Below are 26763 nucleotides of genomic sequence, written 5' to 3'. Positions count from 1 at the left end.
GTTGCAAGCCAAGGAGGAGCATGCTGTGAATACTCTGCAGTAAAGTTCTGAGACAAGGGTGCCCCAGTAGGTGCCCTTATTAAATTGCCCTGTGGCCTGGGATGGAAATAGGACAAGATATGTGGGAAAAAAAACCTGAAACGCAGAGCCAAATCCAAGATGATGGAGAGGTAGTCGTCCAACTTGGCCCTGCGGTTGGGGAAGACTGAACAGATGGTATGGTGATAAAAGGAAAAATCTAAGGCAAATTCTACAGCTGTGATTTCTCTAGAACGTGAAGGTGGGGGACGTATAAGTGGGTCGTCCCATGGGGTGTTAAGAGCTCCCTGGGGCTGGTGGTGGTGCTGATGAATGGCTGGGGAAGAAGTACGAGGTTGAGGTAAGTACCTGAGAGGATTTGTTGTCTAACAGAAGGTGAAAGGAGGAGGGAGAGGGGCATACGACTAAAAGTGGGAGGACGGGGGAATGGCAGAGGCAAAAGTGAAATTGCTGGTGGTCGTGGGATTGAAGATGGGTGTAGCGGGAAGACCAGGGGTTACTGTAGGAACGGAAAATGCAGGGGAATGTAGAGGTGGGGCGCTGGAGAGGGAGGGGAACAGGGAAAGGACAGGAGGAAATGAAGTGGGTCCATGACATGGAACTCCACGGCTGGCTGTGGCAGTCCGAGAGGCTGAGAACCAGTTTGTGATGCATATTAAGGTGAACAAAAGTTATAATTAACTTTTTTGTGTGTCGGACTAGACAAACGGTCGTGAGAACTGAGAGAGAAAGGGGTTGGACGGGTTTATATATAGTATATACAGTACATGTGCAGGTGATTGGATTAGAGAGGCACAGGTGGATGGAATGAGTGAAGTACAGGTGGCTGGAATAATGCGACAGGGAGGTGTGGTCTAGTTCCTGAACTTTAGTTATAATTACTCCACATGATGTCTGTTCTGCAGTTAAGTTCAATTTTGTTCTTGTATATGAGTTTGAGACAAGACCCGAGTTTTAGCCAAAACATGTATAATACTACTACAGTCTTATTCAAATAAGCAAGCTACAGACTATAATGGATCTTTTGACAGTAGCCAGAGAAATCAGACTGTGAAAGTGCTCAAACTGCTTCTTCTCTCACTGCCCTCACACCAAAATGTGTAACTACTGTGGTCTATGTGGGTAGTCATTCAATATACAGGATTGTGAATGTAGTAAATGCACACTTGCTGAAATACAATCCCAAGGTTTTTATTTAAATCATATTTACAAGTAGCACCCCTCCCTTACATTTTCATTCAATCACAATTTTGAAAAGGCCCAAAGGCAATTGATCCAGTGCATTCAGTCCAGCCATATGAACACAGACTCGCTGTTACCACCTTAAGTGAGGGATGAAATCTGTGTGCCGGCAGAGTCCAGATCAATGAACCAAAACCAGAACATTCAGAGACTGGGCACCAGACATGGTGAAATGACATTATGGCTCTTCAATGAATACTAAAGGCATTGGGAAAACACTTTTTACTTTGTAAAGCACAAAAACACAAACCAGGACATTGTTCAATGGTTCTGAAAATTTCCAGCTTCTGGACTAGTGCAGAGATGAAGCAATTGTGTGAAACTCAACCTTTCTGAGCAAAAGACAGTGATGGTGATTTAAAATCAGGTTTGGAACAAATGTTTTTGAAGGCCGACACTACTATAAGTCAGCTCTGAAACTGACACCAAACCCACAATCAGTATTTAAACTATTATGGGACATTATATCTAAAAAATTGTAGGCCTGGAGGTAGACCATGCTGACACCACAGCTGAGATTTGACGGCTCCAAATATGAGTACACTGGTATATTGGTCTAACCAAACTTCAACCTAATTTTTTACTAATCAAACAACATGTGAGCAATTATAATAATAATGTGTCTACAGCTAATATTCCACAAAGTGAAATTCAGGGAGAACTTGTTTTTTCTACAGCCAAACTAACGTCAATAAAATGATAAAGTAAACATTTTGGTGTCAAGTATGAAGCGCATAAAAAAAAATTACTTTTGTCTAACAAAAATAAGATCATCTTTGTACAATCAAGAGGCTTATCATTCAACCACTTGCAAAGTATAAAATGTAATACTGAAGTAACATAAAACTGTTTTGGTTAATCCAGACCATGAAAATGTTTAAATACAATACAACAACAACAACAACAACAATAAAGAAGAAGAGTTCATTTGGATCTTCTATCCAGAGAACCTTCAATTCAAATCTTCCATTGTACGTACAAAAAATACAGGGGTAATATTCAGAGAAAAACATTTATTAAAGTCACTCATTTACGAGAAAAAAATTCACATGCATGTGCAAACGTGTGGTTATTAGTACTCTATTAAAAGCCGGATAAGCAGATGTTAATAAGAATAAGTCAAAACTTTCAGCAACCAGTATTATAAGATACTTCCTTCTGTTTAAAGACCAAAAGCATAACAATTGGGGAAGAACTGCAGACATTTCTATATGAGTAAGATGTGACACATGCTTTTAAGTGGCTTTGTTGCAGTCCCTCATATCTACCTAACTGTCTGAAAGCTCCGCCTCCTCTCTTATGCCTGCACTCTTCGATTGTTTTATTAATGAAATGAAAAAAATGTCCCACTTTAATCTCTGAGAATTTCAGAGTTTTTTTCTCGTAAATGTACAACTTTATCTTGGAAATTCAAATTTTGTTCTTGGAACATTACCCCCTTCATTTGTTGTTATTGTTTTTTTATGAACAATGGCCCTAATACACTGTCACAGCACATGTATGCAGACCTGAAAAACAAACAAACAGATTAACCAGTATCTAAAGGATCCTGGCGTTTCTCATGTGATTAACCAACCTCTGATGCTTTGGCTTTGAACTAGTCTAAGAAGCAGGTGACTTGGAAACATGGCGGCCATCTAGCAGCTAATTTACAGACAACTGAAAACTACAACATACTACTAGCCTGAAATGAGTTTTTTTTTTAATGATGTTCGGATGTTTTGGCTGCTTGAAAAAAAAAAAAATCTAATTATTGTTTCCAGGGTCAAGAAATGAACTTCTACAATGTATTTTGTTAAGATTTAGAATATATTGAGATAATAGCCACTAAAATACACTTATTATAGAACATAAAATAATTACTTTTTTTAGTTTTGTGTTGGCAGTTATAGAAAACCAAAACCATGTATCACACCTTTTAGTGACTATTGGACAACAATCTAAACTCAAAGCATCAGTTACACTTTAAACAGGCAGTCAGATAATTATTAAGCTAATCAACCAAAAAAGTAAGGCAACGACAACAAAAGACACAAATTGTAAGCACTTGATGTCTGTCTGACATGCTGACCAGACCTCACCTGGACAGGATAACTGTGGACAAACCAATACTGCCGACATTCTTCCTGTGAACTGCAACGAGCCAGACATGTTACATAAGAGCTGATAGCTGCTGACAGGATTACAGTGAGGACGATATATGACACTGTTAACTGTACTCTCTGATAACCATGGTGACCAACTCTTTCATCTCTACCAGTGATTTAGCCCTGCTGCCCCGGGCATTTTAGATCTACCTACTAGCACAAAAGCAGCTGCACTAAAACCAATAAACACTAAACAAAAGCATTTTTTACATTGTTGTTGGAATTATTCAAACAATGTAGGCACCACAAATGTAAACAATCAATAAAATACTTCCCCCTGATCAGCCATAAACAATAGAAAATATAAACATCAATTTGGAACAGTGACATATTTCTGTAGTTATAATTACAGCAGAGACACAAACAAGCATAAAGACACAGCTAAAAATCAACAATAAAAAGTTCTTCAGTGCTTCAGCGAGTGACTGCGTTCAAACTGTGAGCAACACGACCAGCAAGTCAAACAAGCTCAGTTGGGTAGATGCTCAAAATGTGTGTTTTCAGAGAAAAGAAACAGGAAACATAAATCCTGTGTGAGTAATATTTGGGTTATCAGGCTGGCTAATGTAGACAAGAAAGTGTGGATGCAACTTTACAAATGTTTTGGATTTGAAGCCATGCATTACAAAGTAAAGAAGGAGAAAATGAAGAAAAGGAACAATGTAGTCAAGGCACAGTAGCGGGGATCTACCAGTCCAGGGAGAAAATGTGATGCTGCTTTTTGGGAGAATTGAGGGAGCCAGGGTAATAATGTATCCTGATACAATGGCATGTGTCTAACATGTTTATCACTATGGTAACATGTGTCCAAATCTTCTTAGTAAGATGTATTTATGATATTCATCCTATAACTATATTCAGATGATCTTGCTTTTAGGGAATAAAGTATTAAATTGCATCCTATTGATTGATATCAAACTGAAATGTTTGACTTTCATGATGTAAACACTGTAAATATTTTGATGTGTACATTATCAATGTACATTATACACATTTCCAGGACATTGTCAAAGACATTTAGACTGATAATGTTTCTTTTTGTGGAACGGACCAGGCTCCAGATATCCTGAACTTAAACTTGAAGTCTGACAACTGGTTTCAACTTTGGAAATGAAAGTAAGTCTATGGAGCCGTCCTATTTTAATTTAAATACTAACTGAGTCAATACTGAAAAGCTGCATTAAAAAACTGCAGGTTTTTCAGGGTATGGGGAGCTCTGACCATATAATTATGACAGGAAAAACATGAAGATGTTCTTAATATTTTAGATGCGGATCTTTACAGCTCTCACACCACCCACAACTGAGACTTATCAGTCAAGCTGCTCTCAGTGCGAACAGGCAGACACCCATCACATGTACACAAGTTATATACACTGATTCTATGAATAATTTACACCTGAAGTCTGTGTCTCGCCAGCTACAGTTTGGAGGACGCAGGTATGAGATGCGTCAGCCACAGATGTGATGGTCCCCATAAGGCATGGTTTTACTGACAGTGGTGCACAAATACACAACCAGACAGGACTGCTCTGCTCCCCCACCCCTTTCAACCCACCTGAAGTTTAAAAAAAATGAAAAAGACTTTCTTTGTTTTATATATATATACAATAAAAAAAAAGAAAACCAAAACCCCTCCTTCGTCCCCCACCCTTCTAATCCCTGCAGTGCTACAACCTTCCCCAACCACTGAGACCCACCCTGACCCAAAACACAGACCGAGACACAGGGGCTTTAGTTTCAAGCCATTACAAGTAAAAAGTCCACCGAGTGGCTGAGATCACAGGCCTGGCGACGACACAAGAGTGAGTAGCACCAAGCTAGCGATCAGGTAGAAAGGGTTACTGGGCAGTGTGAAGGAGGCCTTGTTCTGCACCATCATACCAGTTCCTGTGAGACAGAGAAAGAGACAGTATGTAACAACTCCAACAGAAATAATTCCAGGTATGTCCATAGTATCAAAAAATGTAGCTAAAGGTGGCATCAAATGTTTTCTATCTCATAAGATCGTTCCAGATTGGAACAGATGAAGACAGTGCTTATGTTTGGACAAGATTTAATAAACTTAGTTAAATAAAAAAATAAGTTCTGGTGTTTCTACCAAAACTTTGGTATCATATTATCTTTCAAAAGATGCCCATCCCTATATGTGACAATGTTTCAATGATTCCCCACATGTTTGGCCAGTAGTCTCCTGACTACAGGCATTTTTTTCATTTTTTTAACAAAACTAGAACACTTTAGGCTGTAGCAAGTGGAAAATACTTCATGACCACATCAATGGAAAATGTCTTGTGCATTACATACCATAAATACAGTACTGTTTACTGCACCCCTTCAATGCACTGTGAATGAGGGTGATCTCCATAAGGTAATCTATAAGTACAGACACTGCATGAGGTCCCTCTGTTTTATGGAAGCAGAGGTGTTGGAAAAATGGAAATGGACCTTTCAAATCAAGAAAAAAAATCTGCTGTTACTTTCTCCACACCTTACATATTGGCTTTAATCTTTTAACCTTTCCTTCATGACCAAAGACCTTACATATCGCACCATACAAAACCATATAACTCTCACAGCCCTATATTTGTTTTAGATACTGCTGACATGTTTATGATCAACATAATAGATAGCCTAATGTTCATATCGCTAAGATAACATGGCCTTGGATGAATAATAGACATACTTTTCTTAAAGCACTGCCTATAACTTACATCTAACAGTATTATTAGAGGTCATCCCGTTATCATCACCCTACTCACATTCTACATCATCTTTTAATTTTTTCATCAATGGTCTCATTGAGTCGTCATTCGATTTTACTTTTCAATGCGCAGATTAAAAAGACTGCATTCTTGTTCTCCTGTTCATTAGGAAAAATTACTGATCTGTTTGATCGGGTGGTAATTAAACCCATGTGCACAGATTGCTAGACCGCTGTCAGACAACAGATCGTGTATGAAATCTGATGGTGGCTCATAATTACCAAACTGCTAAATTGCAGATTAAATCATTACTTTATGATCATAGTATCATCAGACAAAGCAAACAAAAATACAGGTTAATGTATGGAGTCCCTCAGGGGTCACATGGTAGATGCTTCTCTTATTGATCACTTCAGTAATATTTTTACAGATGGCGGATTTGGGTGATTTTGATAATCTCTGTTGGATTTACAGGAATAAAATAGCTTTAGTCAAGTATAGCTGAAATAATTGAAAACAGAGATACATGCTTGGTTATTTTATCTAGTTCCTCAAATGATTTTCCATTGGTAATTTATTATATCACCATATACAACATATCAATTTTATGCCTGTAATAGGTAGTAATGAAGGGAGAGAGAGACGGTCCCTGGCCAGATGTCAAGTAGGAAAATTGCAGTTCATGGTCAGTGACTCAACCCACAGGCCGATGTTATAATATTTTATTTATATTGCCCACTCCTTAAGTACAGCGTGACCATAATACATCCATTTCAGATTTCTGTCATTCAATTCTCACTTTCTAAACCAGTATTCAAAACAGAGCTTCAAAACTGCATTATTCCTGCTGTATATGTATGTATTTACACAGTGCAAGGTAGATTTATTTATCATTTTACAACACAGTGTTGTTTCTAATGTAATTTAAACATAACTAGCAGAGCAGACCACTATCTTAAGTCTTTTGCGTAGTATATAGTAAGTATACGTAGTAAGTATTTTCTTCCACATGATCCATCAGCTAATGATGATAAACATACTGTTTGCATGTGTTGGTGCCAGAGCTGAACCTGTCTCGGCTACAAGTGACGTGGATGTAAAATATAGGCCATCCTAGCCTGAGAGGAATGGAGTTCTGTAGGTGTTTGATTGTGTTGTTGAATGTTTCCTAAAGATCTCTAAAGCTCTGTCATCAGTGACTACTTCACTCTCTGCTTATTACATAACATCCCTGTCACTCAGACAAAGCTTTGGTGTGTGTTTCTTAGTGTCTCACCTGAGTCCCGGGACACAATAATCTCGTGTGCTGGCCCATCCCCGCCCTCACCCCAGGACCGAATCTCCAGCACAACGTAACCGTTGTCTTTTGGCAGCGGCAGGCTCACCGACGTCTTTGCCTTGTCCAGAACCTTTAGCGCTGCCTGGCCCTCATGTTTGTACAGAACCTGACACACAGAACACAGCAGGTCTACATATTAGTTCAGACCTCAAAATTGCAACATAAAAGGCAAATTTACATGGTTTTTACAGCATCAGATCAGTTATTTTACCAATTTGTTTACTGCAATGTCATTGTTTGTGTTGAAATCAAAGGACCATTGTTCAAGCAGTTATCTTTTGATGACTTTTGATATTTTCCCCATGCATGAGCTGGTACAAGGCTTATAAACATGTTCTTTGATTTTGTTATATAGCCTTTTTATTGCTTCTCATATCTCACATGCAGAGGAGGTTACAAGTATCATGATCTGACATAGCAAAAGCAAAACATCAGCCAGCATTATGTCTACTCATGTCAAAGCTATATGAGGGTTTAGGGCTGGACAATAAAACAATGACTAATTATCACGATATACTTTTTTCAATAACAATATAAAAAAAAAAATCAGATGTAACGAGGTGATAATTATCGATATCGAAAGATATGAAACTTTTTATCGTGATAACATTTTTGGCCATATCGTCCAGCCCTATTAGGATAATTATTATTTAGCCTCTTAACATGATCATCATATTATCTTGACAGCTACATTTGTTTGTACATTCTTAGTGATATCACGACACATAGTCTTCAAAAATGAAATTCATTTGATTTTCAAAATCAAAAGATCTTCAATCTGATTGTTCCTGTTTTTAATGTATCTGTGCTAGTGTTTATGTGTCCATACATAACATACCAGAGGTGTTTAAGTCATTTGGGACAAGTCCAAATCAAGTGAGTAGTGATTTTTAAATAGTTGAGGCCTAGTCTTAATAATAGACCTAATAATAAAATATTCAAGGCTTGCCTGGTACTGGCTCCAAGATAAAAGTCAAGTTTCAAGTAGGTCAAGTCTCACAGCTGTGAGAAGTGTCACTGACTTAAAACAACACTTTTGTAAACTATCTGAGAACCTTGTAAGGGAATGATACGGACAAACATGCAGACAAACACATATACACCTGTTTTTAGCTAGACAGCTGACTTACTTTGTAGCCCAGTACAGCTGACTCATTGTGCAAGGCCTTCACGTGGTCCCACCTCACTGTTACAGATGAGCTGTCAGTCTTCCATGACACGTTGCCTGGACGACGATTAGGAGCTGTAAAGGAAACAGTTACGTTTCAAAAAATGAAAATAAAATAAAAGATTGTTGGTGTAGAAAAAAAAAAATAGTCAAAAGAGTATCAAAAAAAGAAGAAATAAAACTTTAATGTACATATCTCAATATGCTGTTTATGTTCTCTGTATATGGTTTGAGCTAGCTGTTATAAATGTGTATATTATGAACTAGCTTTTATCAGGTACAGCATAACAATTATATAACCGCGATAAGCAAAAGTTAAAATATGATTACCTAATGATCTGTATATACAATGCTTATACTGATCGCTTTCTGATAACAACCAGCAGATGGATTTAATAGCAGTTTTGCTGAGTTTGAGTTTAAAGTTACATATCTACAGTCATACAGTCTTGTAGTTAGTCTGCTTTACTTTCACATCACAAACAAACCAAACCACTCTGTCCAGTTAGAAGAAGACACACCTTTTAAAGTGGTCTTAGTATGGTTAAGGTAAGGTATGAAAACACCCTTATTAAACTGATCCTGTAATCCTGTTGGACTTTTGACAAGCGCTGTCTCACATTCTCAAATGTTCAGACTCTTCCCCTTACTGTTGCTGAACTAAAAGCAAACCAATTTAAAAAATCTGTACCTTTATGCTCACAAATCTTGCTTGCAGATTTTTGTTTGCTCACTGAGTAGTTTTGTTCTTAATAAACTTCCACATATGTGTGTGACAGTGTATATGTGTGTGAGCGCTCCATCCATACGTGGTTTCCTGGTGGTGACGGTGGTGCGTGGTGAGGGCGGCCCGGTGCCAGCGCTGTTGTATGCCAGAACAGCAATGTGGTATCGAGTGCTGGGCCGAAGTCCAGACACTCTGGCTGTGGTTTCCAGTCCTGCTGTCCGCACTCGGTCTGCTGCCGCTTCCCGTTCATGCTGCCGCCAGTACCGGATCTGAGGACACACATGATGTCAAAAAGACAATTACAAACCTAACCTAAACAGGTTGCAGCGCCAGATTATAACTCAGCTTTAAGATGAAATACCCATTCAGAAATCTCCTCATATTTAGAGCAGTGGATGCAGTAAATACATGAATATTCTTTGGGGTGTGTGTGTGTGTGTGTGTGTGTGTGTCTGTCTATAGGTTGTAGTGGCTTATGAGGCCATCCATCATCATCAACCGCTTATCCTGCATACAGGGTGGTGGGGATGAGGCCAGCCATCTTTATCAATAAGGGAAATGAAACTGATTATCTCAACTTTACCAACACGCACTAGACATGTAGAGCATGCTGATATCAGCCATCATGGCACTAATAAACTAATATATTTGTTATGATCGTGGGGATTAATACAATCAAAGTTGATATTGTCAACTTTAACTATGTCAGTTTGTGGACTAAGAACAGCTAATAAAATCATCAGATATGTAACGGCAGGTCAGAGGAATCTGTATGAATAAACCTCTCCTACATACCATGAGGACCTCATGAGACCAAAGTTTGAGGTTTTCCCTTTGTCAGCTCAAAGAATAACACTGTCTTACCCTGCTTGTGGTATAGCAAGTAGCTGCTGAGGGAGAACATTGTGTTTCTAGACATGATTTAAATAGATGATATTTACACAGGAAACGTATGACCTATAAATATCACATTTCTCTGTACTTTGTTAAACAGATTGATCAATATATTACTTCATCCAGGGATCTTTAGACCCTCTGAATTTAGCTGCATCACTTTTTTAAATCCTATACCATCACCTCGTATCCTCTAAGGATTCCATTAGCGCTGAGCTGCTGGACGGGCTCCCATGAAACCTGGATCTCGAAGGCGGTCAGTGCCGTAGCATTGATGTTTGACGGTCCCACTGTTGGCTCTGTGGGGAGTCAGTGAGAGGTCAGAATATGCAACATGCTTCATGATGAACACTGTCATTACTATTAGTGAATTAATAAGTGACTGACTGCGGTCACCTCACTACTAAGAGTAGTGGTTGCCCTCTAGTGGTGACAGCAGATACTGCAGCTGGAGACAGTTAACCTTTCTGCTAGCCTTATTGAATCTTAGATTTTTTAATTTGTCGCCAAATATTTTACTACATAAACAACAATATAAAAACATGGAACATGTGGAACATCTATTATCCATAGAGCATACGCTACGCCTTACATAAGATTCCAGATGAAAGTGAAACCCAGTTACACCGTTACACTTTTACAACTCAACACAACTTACATGTTCTGGAAGTGTCCAGGGTTGAAAAGTTTTGGATTCATGTTAACAGAGGGTTAGTGGATCTTATGGAAATTGTCTATGTACCCAATCCTTGTCTCTTTCTTAATGATGATTCTCATATTAATCTGAAGTTAACCCAATGGAAATGTAATTTTCTGGATTTACGGCTGCCAAGAAAACAATTTTAAAACATGTGCAAAATGTATGCAATCACTCTGAATAAATAGTCTGCTTAACACAGTAAACCTTGAATGTACGACAGACTGAACAACACTCAACCTACTAGATTACAGGCCTGGCATTGCTTATTGAGGAATATTTGAAAATTCTTATCGCTGAGGAACTGAAAAACATGGACTGTTGTCAAGGTTAATATTGCACTTGATGTGCCTTCATTTTGTTTAAAAGCACTCTTCCCAGATGCCTCCTGTTTACGGACATCCTTCCACATCATACATTAACATTTATATTGTCCTTCTGCTTGTGTTGTTGTTGGGCTGCTGAGCAGTAGTGCAAATTATTTGTGAGAAAACATTTCCCAAACAGAAATGATTTTGGCAGCCTGTCCAAACACGTTATCACCAACCCAAAAGGACTTCTTTTGGATTTGACTCACCTTCCTCTGCAGAGTGGACCGCAGCAATCTGGCTGAAAGGACCTTCTCCTCTGCGGTTATAAGCTTTGATCTTCACCTCGAAGGGACTGTATGGTGTCAGGCTGTCATTATAGTGAACATATCGGGATGACTCCACGTGAGGAATCCGCACCACTGTCCAAGATGATGTGTCTTTCTTCCTGAATGCCAGGATGTAGCCAAAGCCATCACCATTCTGGTACTCTCTGGCCATGGGCTGGAAGGTTCAGCAGTGAAATAAGATGTGAACCTCAAAGAAAAAAAAAAACACAGCTTCCTTGTATGTGTGTGTGTGTGTGTTAGGTGTGTGTGTGTGTTTGTATGTATATGTATGCTTAGTCCTGTCCCACACAGACATTTTCAGCCCTTTGTGCATATGTTTCTTAAAGGATAGGTTCACATTTTTCCTACAAGTCTGTCTTTGAAAAAAAATGTCAGGTGCAATATCAATACTGATGCAGATTTTGCTTGCTGTAAACCTTCCTTCTGTTCATAGGAGAACCCTCCCTACTGTAATGCGCTTCCAATGCAAGTGAAGTGGGGACAAATTCCACAGTCCTCATTTTGTGGAAAAATGCATTCGAGCAGTTTGAGACAAATCAAATCAGGATATTTTCCAAAGTTTAGAACAAAACACCCCCTTTATATAACTATTCCATCACCACTGCTCAGCAATAAAATGTTGACTGAGGAAACAAAGAAGGAATTTCTTACTTTCTAACTGGAAGACATCCACTTGATCAGACTCATTTCGACTGCAGAAGGCTCATATCATCTTCAGCACAACTTTGAACTGCAAATAAATGCACTGTGGATTTTATGTAAGTGGGTCACTTACATTGGAAGAGCATTAGGAAGAGATCACTTTATGATAACAGCAAGAAAAATCTATTTGGGTATATGAGTATTGTTTTAACATAGACTTGAAAACGTGAATCTAGGGACTCCTAGTATAGAGTATATAAAAACAATGTGGTAGACCGCAATGCTTGACACTAAGATGCAATAATCACATGCAAATTAGACAGTTAACTCTGTAGATAACTCACAACTTAAGACGACTACTGAAAGACACAATCAAGTTGCATATTGGAACGTGTAGGATCCAGAAAATTTGATCCATACAAGAGACTAAAAGTTAGGATACCCTGGCCTCTGCTGCTTCAAGTTTGACCATTCTTTTTTCATTTGTTTCTTGCAAGACCACAACTTTTATGGAAGTGCAATACTACTACAATTAATTAATTTGATTATGGAAATATGATTAGGCAATAGTCTACACATTGTGCGATATTAGATTGTGAACGATTAAAATGTCTACATGATCTTCCCTTTTCAGAGAGATCGTTAGTATCGTGCTACAGTGCACATTCTATCAGTTTTAGTTCTATGGCTCAATCATGGAGTTTGCTGGTGAACAGATAGCGTTCCTTGTTGCTAAAGTAACCTCTAACCGCGGCTAACTAATGTTGGCTGCCGTTACCTAAATAGCTCAGTTAACTGTGCAACACTGGTCAGAGCTCACTCAGCCCGGACTGGGACCTGTGTTTACACCTCTACTCAAGGACTGGAGGTTTTTAGGCCAGGATAACGGCAGGGAGCTCCAATAAACCAATAACATGCAAAATAGTCTAAAAAACCAACATTAAAATGATTCATGATAAGATCGTGAATCAAATAAATTGTGATTTAATATTTTTGCCATATCACCCAACCCTATGCTATACATGTATATACAATATAATACGTACACAGAGCGCACAAACACTACTCGGAGTCATCCACTCACCGTCCAGGTAACAATGAGTTCATTGCGGTCTCCTCCGCCTCCTCCAAGTCCACTGGGTGCCACTGTGGGAGCTGAGGGTCAAATATACAAACATAAGATGATACACAAGATATAATCTACAGAAGTGGATCAGTGGAAAGTAGTAAGGGTGCAAAACACATATTATGTTTTCAAAAGATACTGTGCTTTCAGTTCCCTCACAACAACCCAAATAATTGTTTTGTTTTTTAATGTCTGAGACTGAAAGGATTTCTCGATGTGAAAAACTGTACAGACTGATGGTTCCTTTTATTATCTATTTGTTTGGTACATTTAGAAGACTGATGTGTATTAATAGAATGGAAGTAATAATATTTAAATGACTGATGGATGTCAGCTGTACGTTTTTTGGGATCTGTAGGCGTATAATAGAAGTCCACCCAGTTTACACATTAAAGTCTGTGTCCAGGGGTTGGGGAGATAAGATAAGATAAATAAAATAGACTTTATTGATCCTGCACTGGGGAAATTCACTTGTTACTGTAGCTCCAGATACACACAACAGATAGAAAAATACACATTAGATAAAAAATAGAATTGAAAAAAACACTATATAGTAGAATTAGAAGAAAATAAGAAGAATAATTGATATACACTATACACAGTAGAAAATAAAGAAAAACATATGATTGCACAGGATAAAAATATATTCAGTATAGTTTAATGTAAATTATATATTATGTAATTGCACATTAATGGTATGAGGAAAAACGAGATGAGTGACAGTGATGAGTGCTGATGTGACAGAGTACTATATTTTGCCATAGCTGTGTTGTAGAGATTGACAGCCGCTGGAATAAAGGACCTGCGGTAACGCTCCTTCCTGCACTGTGGGTGCAGCAGTCTGTGGCTAAAGGACCTCACAGTCTCATGCAGGGGGTGAGAGGCGTTGTCCATGATAGACGTCAGCTTGGTTAACATACTCCTCTCACCCACCTCCTCTATGGGGTCTAGAGGGCAGTCCAGGACAGAACTAGCCCTACGAGGACTACTGCATATGTGAAAAAGTTATATAATGCCCTTTATGGCTCCAGAGAGTCTGAAGTGACTCGTTTCAAGCTGAGGACTGATTTTTAAAAATAATACAGTATATCTATGTTTCGAGGCAAACCTAGATGTGAAGGGACTTTCTGTGACCGCTTGCCATTGGATTTCAAGGAGTGGATGCCAGCTGTGGCCCCTCACCTGCTTGCTGTGTGCGGATGGTGTGTGAGGGCATGCTGGGCTCTCCGCTACCCAGGATGTTGCTGGCGATAACCTGGAATTCATAATCCACCCAGGGCATCAGTCCCATCACACGAGCCGACTCCGCGTTACCCTCGATGTTCACCGGGTCTGGTGCATAGTGAGGCGACGTGTGTTTATTTACATGGAACGATATGCGAAGCATCAATATCCAATCTCTTTATAAGGTTCTTTTTTCTGATCAACAAATTCCCAAAGCACACATATGAAAAGCACTAAAGCAGTATGTTTTAAATACTGTCATAATTACTTCCACAATTTAAAGTTGTACACACACACACACACACACACACACACACACACACACCTGTCCTCATCTTCTTCCATTCTGATGAGAGTGACGATCTGCCCATGATGACATATTTGCCTATGGGACTGTGGTTATCGTAGCCACGACTCCACCTGAGCTCCACTGATGTCTCAGCAACATTCTTCACCAGTAAACCTCCAGGGGGACCCGGGGGGCCTGGACACAAGAAAAATATGTTACTGTTAGTTAATTAAATGATTCATATTAACAGACACGCTGGCGACTAACACAAGTGCCCACGGGGTTTAGCCTCCTCATCAGTGTGTCTGCATGTAAGTTGCTGGTTCAAGACAGGCTCGTGCAGTACATTCTCAGAAGCAGCCGCTAACACATTTTATCTTCTTTTCAACTTCGTTTGTTGACTTCAACTTATCATCACTACTGTGGGACCCGCAGTATCTTTTTAAACCGCCCGCTCTCGTGCAATTTGTGTTGGGTCTCGTGGGATCCCAATCCCAATGCTGCTCTCTACTGTACATACTGCAAAAACAACTGTGACACTTTTTCTACATTTGATATACCTTTATACTTTTTTTGGAGTAACTATTCTCTTAAAATGTGATATATTGACAAAGTTGAAGCAATCATACTGTTAGTTAGGTGTAATGGACCATCTATACTACAATAAAACAGCTGACACTCCAGAAGAAACCATCAGAATCAGTACTTCACTTTTGATACTGAACACATTTTACTGTCATGACCCTGCTTCTTTTACTGGAATAAATTATTTAAATGAACACCATCCAAATCATTTAAATCATCCCTTCTTTTCACAGCATGTTATTTATCTATAGCACCTGTGTACTTCCTTCCCCTACTATACGGCAGTGCCACATGGTCCTTTCTTTGCAATTCCAATAATGAATGCAAATTCTCCCATTAAGTTCTACAAAAAATGGTTCTATGATGTTTTTCACATAAATTATTCCAATTCAGATCCAGCATTTGTCCTTAATAAAGCATAATGTTAACATGTCTGTGACTTTCTTTGTTTGTCTTATTGGACAGAGCTTACTCCCACACTGTGTTTGGCACCTCAACAAGACCCATGTCTTTCTCTCTTAAAGACCTAAAACATCAAACAAAACTGGACGTGCTTGGAACAGGTCTGGAATGTCATCATTTTAGGGTCACGGCCATGTGGTCTTGGTGTTGTCAATTTTTTGAGGAGCAAATTCCAGTAATTCCAAGGAAATCATGAAATTTATTTAAGAGTTTAAAATTATTTTATTTTTACTTAAATTTTTTTTCATTTGTCAATGTTAAGTACTAACTTGTCAATAATCATAACCGTTCATGCATTTCAAGGTTAAATCTAGTATGTCAACTTTTTATAATGCCCCTTCCCCATCCAAGTTATGATCAGTTCACAAAAACTGACAAGCAGTGATAAGCACATTGACTTTATGTAAAGTTGTATTTCATAACAGGCTTGTAATTGATGTTGCCCAATAATAATTCAGAATCTCAACAAAAGATGGTGCTTTCTAAAAACGGTATGACAGGAAAGAAGCAGAGGACAAAACAGCAAAATCAGCTGGGGCAGAGCGAGCAGGGCATCAAGGCCACTGTTGGCCCCAGGGCATATAGATTTTGGATGGGCATATTGCCGAACTGAGAGGGCACGGCTGCCATAGCCTTCATAGCCTAATGAAAAATGGCCAAATTCATGCCCTGCTGGGAGTACTACAACTTACTTACTTAGGGCAAAATTGGTGCTAAAGTGAGGGCATAGTCATTATTGCTGTACAGTGCTCTAAAATGACTATTCACCAACATCATATTTACCTATTGAAACACTATATTTTTCCCTAGCCGAAAAAAATGGAGCCATTGTTATGATAATGAAAATAATACGGATGTGACATCCATATCAGAAAGAGCTGGAATCAACAACATGCTTTAACAATTCTGTTTATAATTTTTTTGTCTTCTCATTTCTGCAATAATAAATGCAATGGTCTTGAGAAAATGGCATGCACCTTACCTCGAACCACTAGTTTAGCTGAAGCTGCGGCGCTGTCCACCACAGTCTGAGCTGTGCAGGTGTACATCCCTGCTTGACTCAGCTGAGCATTCACAATCAACAGGTCACCAATGTTTTCCTTCTGAAAGGGCACAGACAAAGCAATCCAGATAACAAAGCAGAAAACACTCTGTTATTCAGCATCATAACAGACAGAATAAAATACACTGACTAAAAGCTGCATGCTGCAGCAGAACATTATAGTGGTGACCATAACTAGCTGAGGTGAACATTACAGGAGCTCATTTTCAGCTAGACCCACAACCAGCTAATTGCAGTGTCATATCTCATCAACATTCATTAAACATTTAGACATAAAGGAGCAGCAATATGAAATGCATAGTTAATCTCATTTAGGAGCTTAATTCTCCCTGGCTCTGTGCTCAGGTAGTGTGAAATGTTCCACTTGTTGTCCGAAATGAACTAATTATAGTTGGAAAATATCTTGCAGTCGTCTATTTGAGTTTGCTGTTTAAGAAAATGCTGGGAAAAATGTTGTCTATTGTGGTCCCTCCAAACTTTAGTGTCAGTGTAAGTGTTTTGGCACCAGATCTACTGGAAATAAATACAGGTGAAAAGAAATTAGCATTTTAATGAAGTAAGACCAGCGGTGTTAAGGGCAGTATCTACCATACTCTGCAATGCATTTCATTGGGACTTGGAGGGAAATCTAAAATTGTTTAGTAGAGGAAGGAACAAATCTTTAACAGCAGATCCAAGGTGAACTGAATCATCAGTATCACAGACTAAATAGGTGGCAGAATCTTCAGAAACTCATCATAAAATGCAACGTGAGCGAAAGTCAACCACAAAATTTGATTGCATTGTTTTCTATGGGACTGTCCTAACTGGCTATGAGCGACATTGCGCAGCATGACCTGGGTGTGGCTCGCCACTTTGAGCTGAAATTTAGTCAGATCCCCTGTTTATACTTATTCTTGTTGACCATGTTAAAAGCGCTGAATCGTGAACAGGGAACTGTTGATTAATGAAGTTGAAATGTGGAGTTTTCTACGCTGATACCTCTTCATTTAACTACAGTAACCTAAATGAGTATCGCAAAAACAACCTCCTTGCGGTTGGCCATTTTGTATGTTATTTCCAGTAAAGAAACATATACATTTCACAATATAAAACATGTTTTGTGTTTAACAAGTACATGATTATTCAAGCGATTATAAGACTCGCTTGCTGTTAGGACATGGTGTGAAGTGTAGACAGTCAGAGGCTGAGCCTTTAAGCATAGGTCTGATGATTTTCCTCTGTGCCACTGAGCTCCACCGTTGTCCAAAGTCATATCAGTGAGCCACACTGTTACACTGGGTGACATGTTCCTTCATAATAATGAACACAAACACTGTAGTTTATTTTGAATGAACCCCACATACACCGTCCTGCTGCCCCAACTACTCTCTAGAGCGTCACCCGTGGATTAACCACTGAAAACAGTCGCCAACAAATAAACTATTTCCTCCTGTTTGAGTAATGTGGAAAGGGTATAAGGCAAATAAAAATATAGAATCACAAAAAAACTCCCCATTTACCCTTTTCAGTAAAGCCAGATGCAGAACATTTGATCAAAGGTGGAGTGATGTTTTTGCAGCCTTTTCTTGAGAATAACTAACACTAACAACATGTCAAAGCTGAGGTGGATTCTGCTAATGGTATTTGTTGTTTGATGTTTTGAAGCCGAGATGGAACTAATGAGAATGCATGACAGCCTAAGTTATTAATGATCCCCCCCGCTTCCCCTACACTGCCTCAGAAAACCACCAACTCACACACCCAAATCTGAACAAACATTTTTAGCCCCCCTGCAGTACTACACGCAAAGTATAATCACAACCAACTTCTCTCCACCATGCATCGCAAAACTCACCCCCTCCACCCGGTGGTATGGCCCAGCAGAGTCCTCCAGGTCCAGCAGGACCCCGTTGAGGGCCCAGGTGAAGGTCAGGTCCATGGTGGGGTCGTGGGAGGCGTGACACTGCAGCGTCACATCCTCTCCCTGATTGATGTCGGCGTTCGAAGGAGCCAGCGTGATCTTTGTGGCATCTGCATGGTTTAGACAAAAATGAAAAGAGGAAGAAAAGCTTGATGGTACTGATTGTAAGTGAGTGAGGCAAATTTTCACACCTTTCAGACATTTTTCACAGCAGACATTTTGGCAAAGCTTTGCATGTAGTGTGATATTTAAGCAGTCTTGAGAGAGCAGCGTCGATGTTATGTGGAGTGCCTTTTTTTTGTCTGCACCATTTAATATCAAGCCAGAAACAAGGGTTTTTCTGGTGTGTGTGTGTGTGTGTGTGTGTATACCTCTGACAGACAGATGTCCGGTGCTATTGGCTTTCCCCAGGTAGTTTTCAGCGAAGCAGGTGTATTTCCCTTCGTCTGCCCTGCTGATGTTGTAGATCCACAAGATGCCGTCTGGAGTTACTGTGACTCTGAGAACACACAAGCACACAGGCGGTAAACAGTGCCCGCATTCTTGGGGGTGGACAAAATATTGGAAACATCTCACAGGTAATCTTACACAACATCACAAACTATATAATATAATCACATAAGATGGACATTATAGATATCCAAAGATAGTATTTGTGGAAGTTCAACAGTATTGGATTGTGTGTTGAACAGATGTTGTCATCACTGCGTCCTCCTCTACCCCCTTCATTCTTTAACCTTTATACAGTCATCCACGCTGCATCCTGCTGCACATTCATTTGATACCCCACTCTGAAAGCTTAATGCTATTCATTCACTTTCCCACCTACATATTCCCAGCTGGTCTGCTGGTTTCAGGCTCGCCCACTGCTCTAACCCACAGACTGCTGCTGTACAAGTGATCATTTTAGCTGCTTACAACAACTTACAACAATTTTAATCTCCAACCTAACTGATCAGATCTGGGGATGTGGCGAAGCACATAGAGCAGACGCCGTGTAATAACGCAGTATTGCACGCAGTGAGAGGAGTAGCAGAAGTATGGCAGCTTACATATAATGCCTTGGACATACAGTACAGGGTGTTGGTTACATGTACAGATGAGTGATAAACAAAAGGAAAAGGCTGAATAATAGAATTTAGAAATATAACAGATGCAGATGCTTCCATACAGGGAGCTAATGATGAGCATCATATATAACCTTTAGTTAATCAAGTAATATCATTGATATGAAGATCTTGTTTACAAGAGAAACCTGATTACAGCAGGGAACAAAGAAAAAGGGGGCTCAAGTTGGAACAACGCCTCTTTAATACATCTTATAGATTTGATTAGATTAGATGTAGCAGTGTAACTTTGGTTCATCTGTGCACGCCTGCTGTTTCACAGGGCAGTGGTCAATCGGAATGCAGCTTCACTGCCAAATAACTGCCTTAGATATTTCAGAAAAAATCTGATCTGTCACCTGTGTTTTACCTTTTGGATTTTGTGGTAAAGCTATGTCACTCACATCTCAGCAAAGACTTTGGTGAGTAAATTATCTGAACAGCTAGGAATGATAGACTGCAAGACTCAGGCTGGCTGAACACATGGATTCCTGTACATACCACATATTCACTCATAACTTTAAACAGTGGATATAAGTATCACTAACATGCTGCAGACTGATATGAACAGCTACTCGTCTTAGCACCCACGCTGCTGCTTCAGCACTGAATGATTGAACGTGACTGATGTGGACAAAAGGAGGATGGCATGGAGCGCTAGTCCATTAGACGCTATCAATCTAAACACAGTTAAACTAAATGGGTAACTGAGTAATTGCCTCTTAAGTTGAACAAGCAATGTAAGAGTGAAAGGATGTCAAACAGATGACACTTCTGAGCAAAGAGACAATGATGAATGCACAGCTGAGTCAATATGATGCACACAAATACTGGGGTGGTTACAGATTTTTCATGCAGCTGCGACAAAATCTGATGAAATCAACAGCAATCCTCTGATACATACACACCACACTGTGGGAAGTCACTTTTGATCTCACCTCGAAGTAATGAGCGCCTTGGGGTTTCCTAAATCTTTCAATAGCGAGTGATAGATAGTGATGCATGAGTACACCTGTCAGGTGCTGCAGAAACTGAGGGATTGCTCATCCTGCAGACATTTATTGTAGCTTTGGTTGATTGCTTGAATCGGAAGAGTAGACAGGTGTGATTTTTATTGTTTGCCTGAAGTAGAGTGAGACTGAGGCATTAACCTCACTATCAAGAGAATTACGTGTCTTCTGCTACATGAGTAAATTACAGACATATGTAATAGTAATCTGTAATTCAGTCAGAAACATTCTCATCATAGCTTAGTCACTTGCACCTGAAGCAGTGAATGCGTGTGCGTCTGGGACTTACGCCTTCAGGTTTCCACCTTAGCTGGATCTTGATTTATATTAAGAGAAGTCGGGCAAACTGTATGAACTGCTTTATGAGACTATCTCTACAAAGATTATCTTTCACAACCCTGTCTTCATGTGCAAAATGCTAAAAACTATTACACACATCTGTATGAATATACCGTTGTTGGGCTAGTTGGCCAAATGTTAACATATCGCCAAACCCTATTTAAAGTTAACTTGCTTGGTTTTCACTAATTACTATTTATCCAAATGTTCATGTTGCTGTCGTTGGTTACATAAATAACACTTGCTCTCTAAGCCTCACTGTTGGTATCTCTACCTAGAGTTTAATACTGGCACATTCATTTATCTAATCAGTATTCCATATATCAGTATTATATATGTTTTAAATTGTATACATGCATTCTTTTTTAAAATGTATATTAATGTACAATATATTGAGGTGGTTTTATTAATGCAATTTATTGTGTTAAGTAGTATGTCAGCTGTGGACCCCAGGAAGATCATCTGATTGCTAAGGCCCTCGCTGATGGGGATCCTTTAAATGAACAAATAAACATTTAAATTTTGCATTCAAACATGCACATCATAGGTGTCCAGATATACTGTCCGGCTCCTTAAAGTTAATCTAGACCTTCCAGCCAATCAGAATGCAGAATTCTTGTTGTTCATGGTATAATCATTATCAAAGGAACAGGCTTAAAACAAGACGTACTTACTTAAACAAATGAACAGCCGACTCCTTAAGAGTCTTTTAGTACAGCTGAACGCTGAACAAGACATTTTTAGGCAACCAAAATGTTACAATTAATTTTCATGAACTGAAAACACACTGTGAGAGTACCAAAGTAAACACCGACTAGACCAAAAATTTCATGGCTCGTAGTTAAAGGTCCAGTGTTTAGTATTTCTGAGGATCTATTGACAGAAATGCAATCTAATCTCCATAACTATGTTTTCAGTGGTGTATAAAGACCTTAAAAAATAAACCATTATATTTTTATTACCTTAGAATGAGACATTTCTATTTACATAAGTATGGGTCCCGCCTTACATGGACGTCGCCATGTTGCACCGCCATGTTTCTACAGCAGGCCCAAAACTGAAAAACTGCTCTACAGAGCACGTTTCGTCACTACGTTCTTCTTTTTGTAGAATTCTGGCAGTGTAGATGCTCATAACGTTCAATGTGTAAATTCGAAGAAGAAGAAGAAGAAGTAATAATCTACAACTGGTTTCTGCAAATATGTTTTACATCGTAGCAATTTTTTAACCATTAGATGATGGGTGAGAATATAAGACATAAAATTTAAATTAAATGATACGGAGTTTGGTTAGCTCAGTTGATAAAGTGCAGGACTCTCACCTAGAAGGTTGCAAGTTTGATCCCACGTCGGGAGAATTTTTTTCCCCCCTCTTCAACAAATTGATTATGAAGCGACTGTTTCACATGCTCACAACAAAGCATGTGCTGCACAGGTTCTGTTCTGGTGTTTGATCCACAACCTGTAGACGCTTTTTCATTTCCCCAGTATCTCCAGGCAGAGGACATTTAGGGGAATCACGCTTTTGGCTCTTTCAGAGGTGTGTCGAGCAGGCTACAAACTCTTTTGAATGTCCTTCAGAATTTTTAGTAAAAGCTCTCAACTAAACTCAAAATAAAGCTGCAAAAAACACTCTTGCGCTTTTATTTTGCAGGTGAAAGCACCATAATTTGGCAGCGGGCCAGATGATATTGTTGGCGGGCAGTTTTGGCGAGGGTCCATAATCACAGAGAGAATTAACATGTTTCTCTTGTCAATGTTTGTATAAACTTTATCTAATGTGTGGTTTATAATGGACTGTGGTGCAGAAACAGTGACACTCTTGGCTTACATTTTCCATGTTATCTGTCGGTGGCCAAGTCACAATAACATATGTTTTTACTGAATAATTAAGTAAATATAATTTCTTAATATATCTATCTAAAGAAACTAATAGACTAAAGATAGATAATAAATCAAGTGAGAAGTAGTTTTGTCATTGACTGCAATACAATTGGACTTCTTTTTGCAACCAGTGGAGTCGCCCGCTGCTGGCCATTATAAAGAATACGGGTTTAAGGCACTTCTGCACTTTTCAGACTCGGAAGTTTGTGTAGCACATTGTCATTTAGTAAAGCACTGAGTTACATGGCCTTACCCTCCAGTATATGATACAGCAATCTATAATTTCCAGTATGCGTACTCTGGCATCCTGTTAATTTTATGCTGTATGTTATACTGCAACTTTTTATTTTCTCTATTTTGTGTATATTCTATATTGTATGTTATTTAGCTCCTTTTAATTAGCAACATATCGACCAATTACAAGTCTTCCTCACTTAAATACCCACATGAAGGAGCTGAGGGATATGAACATATCAAAATGACCAGAAGCAACTGCACTGCACTATGAATGGTAATCAAGCTGACTCAATTCTACCTGCTGCTGTTGGTGAGCAGCTCCGTCCCACGGCTCCAGAACAGGCTGGGCTTTGGGGCAGCTCGAGGACGACACTCGATCATTACCTGCCCCCCTCTGGCTGCTGGGATTAGTTTCCTTACTGGATTTAACCTGAAGTCTGGAGCCTGAACTGGAAGGAGAGAAGACCGGATGGAGTCAGAATTACAGCACAGACACTGACACGGGCAAGAGAGTGGCACATTATTAACTTACTACACCTTGTGTTCTTTACTGATTTGGTCTGACTTTTTAATGGTGTTATTAGATTTAACATGAGACTTCATTGTAAAATGTAAGTTTGGGAATAAAAAATACATCTTTTCAAATTTGAAAATACATAAAAATCAACAATATGTTGAATGTTGGTTCATATAAGGGAAACTAAAGACAGTTCTCCTTGGACTTCTACCTTGGACTCTGAGCTCAGCAGTGGAGTAGATGGTGCCATGTTTGTTCTCTGCCACACACTGGTACATCCCAGAATCCTCCAGGGCCAGGTTACTGATCTTAAGACGAGCTCCGTTCACCTCTAACCGGTCCTGAGGGATCAGAGGGAAAGGGAATGTGGGAGGCAGGAAAAGAGAGAGAAAAGGACGTGAGTGAAGGGAAATGACGATGGCATAGATGTATTGTGCATATGTATAGTTATCTCTTATGTTGTGCATATTAAATCTACCCTTGTAGATCTGCCGATCTTGGATTTCACTCCAGCTGTCCAGCACTCCATCATTTTTTAGAAGCAGAAGGAGACGGCAAATATGGCTGGATAAAACTGACCTTTTGGGCTTTACGAGTGACGCACAGGTACCCCTCTGTATATGGGCTTACCTACTTTATTCAACAACGGGCTGCTCCTGTGTCATTGCGACAATATTTTTTTTACATTGTAAAGATTATGTTCACAGTTGCTTTAGGAACAATCATTTTGTATTGTGCGTCTGGGCTATTGGAGAAGTGGTTTGGTTGGCTACATGTCCATCAAGATCAGAGATGCTCACAAGTCTCTTGTGGTTTTAATGAATGTTGTATCACCTGCTGCGTTCAATCCAGTCTGCTTATAAAACTGCATAGCTAAGGAATTCTGTAACTGTAACCTGTTTTTCACAGAGCACAACCATGTTATGTGCAATGCAATTAATGACAGCTTATAAACTACTGTAAGTCAACACATTCCCCAGACTCTCAAACCAAGTGTAACGTTAACTAAATAAAACTGTGATGTTGCATGATCAACAATAAACCTGTAACCTGTTTGCAGCCGACGATAATAATTAACGCTGATGGCAGTCAGAGGAACGTAAATGATTACGTTAACCAACCACCACAAGTTCGGATAACATAGATCGGTCAAATACTCAGATCATTCTGATATGTTAAATTTACTTTATAGGCATGATGATAAAAACATCTAGCATCCAGTAATAAGGCAGTTTCTGATTGGTGCACAAATCACCACAAAAACTTAAAATAAAATAAAAAGAGTTTTAATTTGTCTTAGTTTTGGAGAGAACAATCGGGTAGGGAATGAGGTTGGTTTGGGAAACTTACTGTAACATCAAAATAAAATGTATCGCATTTGGTTCAGACTATGATGAAACTCATTGCTCAGAAAGATCATCATAACCTTCAGTCTGTCTTTGAACAGTGTATACTTAAAGAGGCAAACATAATCCTCTGTGATCCATCCCACATTTAGTACTCACAGCATGTGCTGTTACCACAAGGCAGGTGACACAGAGCTCAGCGGTGTAAAATGAATCATTCATGTGTCTGTTTCAGTTCAAATTTTAAACAGTAGTCTAAAGCAGACATTATGGTGGCTGTTCTAAAGTACACCACAAACTCATTGATGCCTCATATTGTGTATTTGTTGTGTGTTACCTGTGTGCGGAGTGGCTGTCCATTGCGTAGCCAGCGTATGGAAGGTCGTGGTTTACCAGCAGCAACACAACTCCAGTGAAGCTCTGAACTGATCTCTACCTCTGAGTCACTCATCACCTGCAACCACTCCGGCTGAGCTGAAGGTTAAAGGAGAAAGACAAGGGGGAAAAAAAGCAACAAAACATTTTCAGACATGGAATATGTTACAATACTGTCTTCATCTATCTATTAAAGTGATGGCTTTTTGTCATTCAGAAAAGCATTTATACAATTTGCATTTCCATTTTCACATACTCATAAGAGCTTTGTATGACCAGAGAAAATTGAAAATGGAAAAGCTGTGAAATTTGTTTTACTCTGCTTCGAGATCTGGCCTAGTAAGATTGCCATCGTGACTTTTAAGTAGAAGTGACCGCTGACCAGGATGATTATTCAGACATGAGCCTGACATGTTAAATTGACGTCAAACCAATGTGAAAGGGGGTGTAAAAACATTACTCACTAACCTGATAAAATATGTGATTTGCTACAATTTAAACAGACGTTCACAGAAAACATTTTCCTTCACCTTGCACATTGATGCGTCCCTGGTAAGTGTCACTTCCTTCTGAGTTGTAGGCTTCACACTCGTAAACACCCTCATCATCAAAGGAGAGATCTGGCAGGATAAGGGTGGGACCATTAGCACTGAAGCCCGCCTTGGACGGCATCAAACCGTCCACCTTCCTCCATCGCAGTTTTGGGACTGGACTATGAGACAAAGAATAGCGAGATGAGTTGAAGCTTAAGTAAAGGAAGAGAATGTGAAATTAAACAGCACAGTATAGTACAATTAAGTATAATTAAAGAAGTCTGAGAGGAAGATAGACAAAACAAAATAGCACATTGTGCAATGATTTCAGAGTTGGAAACTTACTTTCCATAGGCGAAGCACTCTAACTGAGTGGTGTGTCCTGCTAGGGCATAGGTCTCTGCTGGGAAGCGCACTTTAATGCTCGGAGCTGACTTCCTGGGGTTGGCTGAAATAAAACACAGTTAATATTTAGATTAAATCCCCCTCAGATTGTGCACCTCTTATC

At 39.3% G+C, this 26763-nt stretch overlaps 1 protein-coding gene across 2 annotated transcripts in view; it reads right to left on the bottom strand.

Moving 5' to 3' along the window:
• Window positions 1–2686: 2686 nt before the first annotated feature.
• The window catches only part of cntn2 (contactin 2), a 53386-nt gene continuing 29309 nt past the window's right edge, over window positions 2687–26763 (bottom strand). For both annotated transcript variants that reach the window (XM_038697472.1, XM_038697473.1), the window contains exons 7-23: window positions 26601–26703; window positions 26253–26434; window positions 25685–25821; window positions 24213–24342; window positions 23783–23933; window positions 19281–19408; window positions 18844–19019; window positions 16926–17046; window positions 14933–15091; window positions 14566–14715; window positions 13342–13412; window positions 11535–11769; window positions 10444–10559; window positions 9449–9635; window positions 8602–8714; window positions 7409–7577; window positions 2687–5317 (exon numbers count right to left, since the gene is read on the bottom strand). In XM_038697472.1, coding sequence (XP_038553400.1) covers window positions 5208–5317; window positions 7409–7577; window positions 8602–8714; window positions 9449–9635; window positions 10444–10559; window positions 11535–11769; window positions 13342–13412; window positions 14566–14715; window positions 14933–15091; window positions 16926–17046; window positions 18844–19019; window positions 19281–19408; window positions 23783–23933; window positions 24213–24342; window positions 25685–25821; window positions 26253–26434; window positions 26601–26703 — 2438 coding nt within the window. In that variant the 3' untranslated portion in view covers window positions 2687–5207. The remainder of the gene's footprint in view (window positions 5318–7408; window positions 7578–8601; window positions 8715–9448; window positions 9636–10443; window positions 10560–11534; window positions 11770–13341; window positions 13413–14565; window positions 14716–14932; window positions 15092–16925; window positions 17047–18843; window positions 19020–19280; window positions 19409–23782; window positions 23934–24212; window positions 24343–25684; window positions 25822–26252; window positions 26435–26600; window positions 26704–26763) is intronic.

This window comes from Micropterus salmoides, unplaced genomic scaffold, assembly GCF_014851395.1.
Source record: "Micropterus salmoides isolate LMB-PRFRI ecotype aquatic unplaced genomic scaffold, ASM1485139v1 Ms_hic_scaffold_4, whole genome shotgun sequence".
Lineage (NCBI taxonomy): Eukaryota > Metazoa > Chordata > Actinopteri > Centrarchiformes > Centrarchidae > Micropterus > Micropterus salmoides.
Note: the sequence above shows the minus strand (reverse complement) of the source record. Positions and strands in the feature narration are given on the sequence as shown.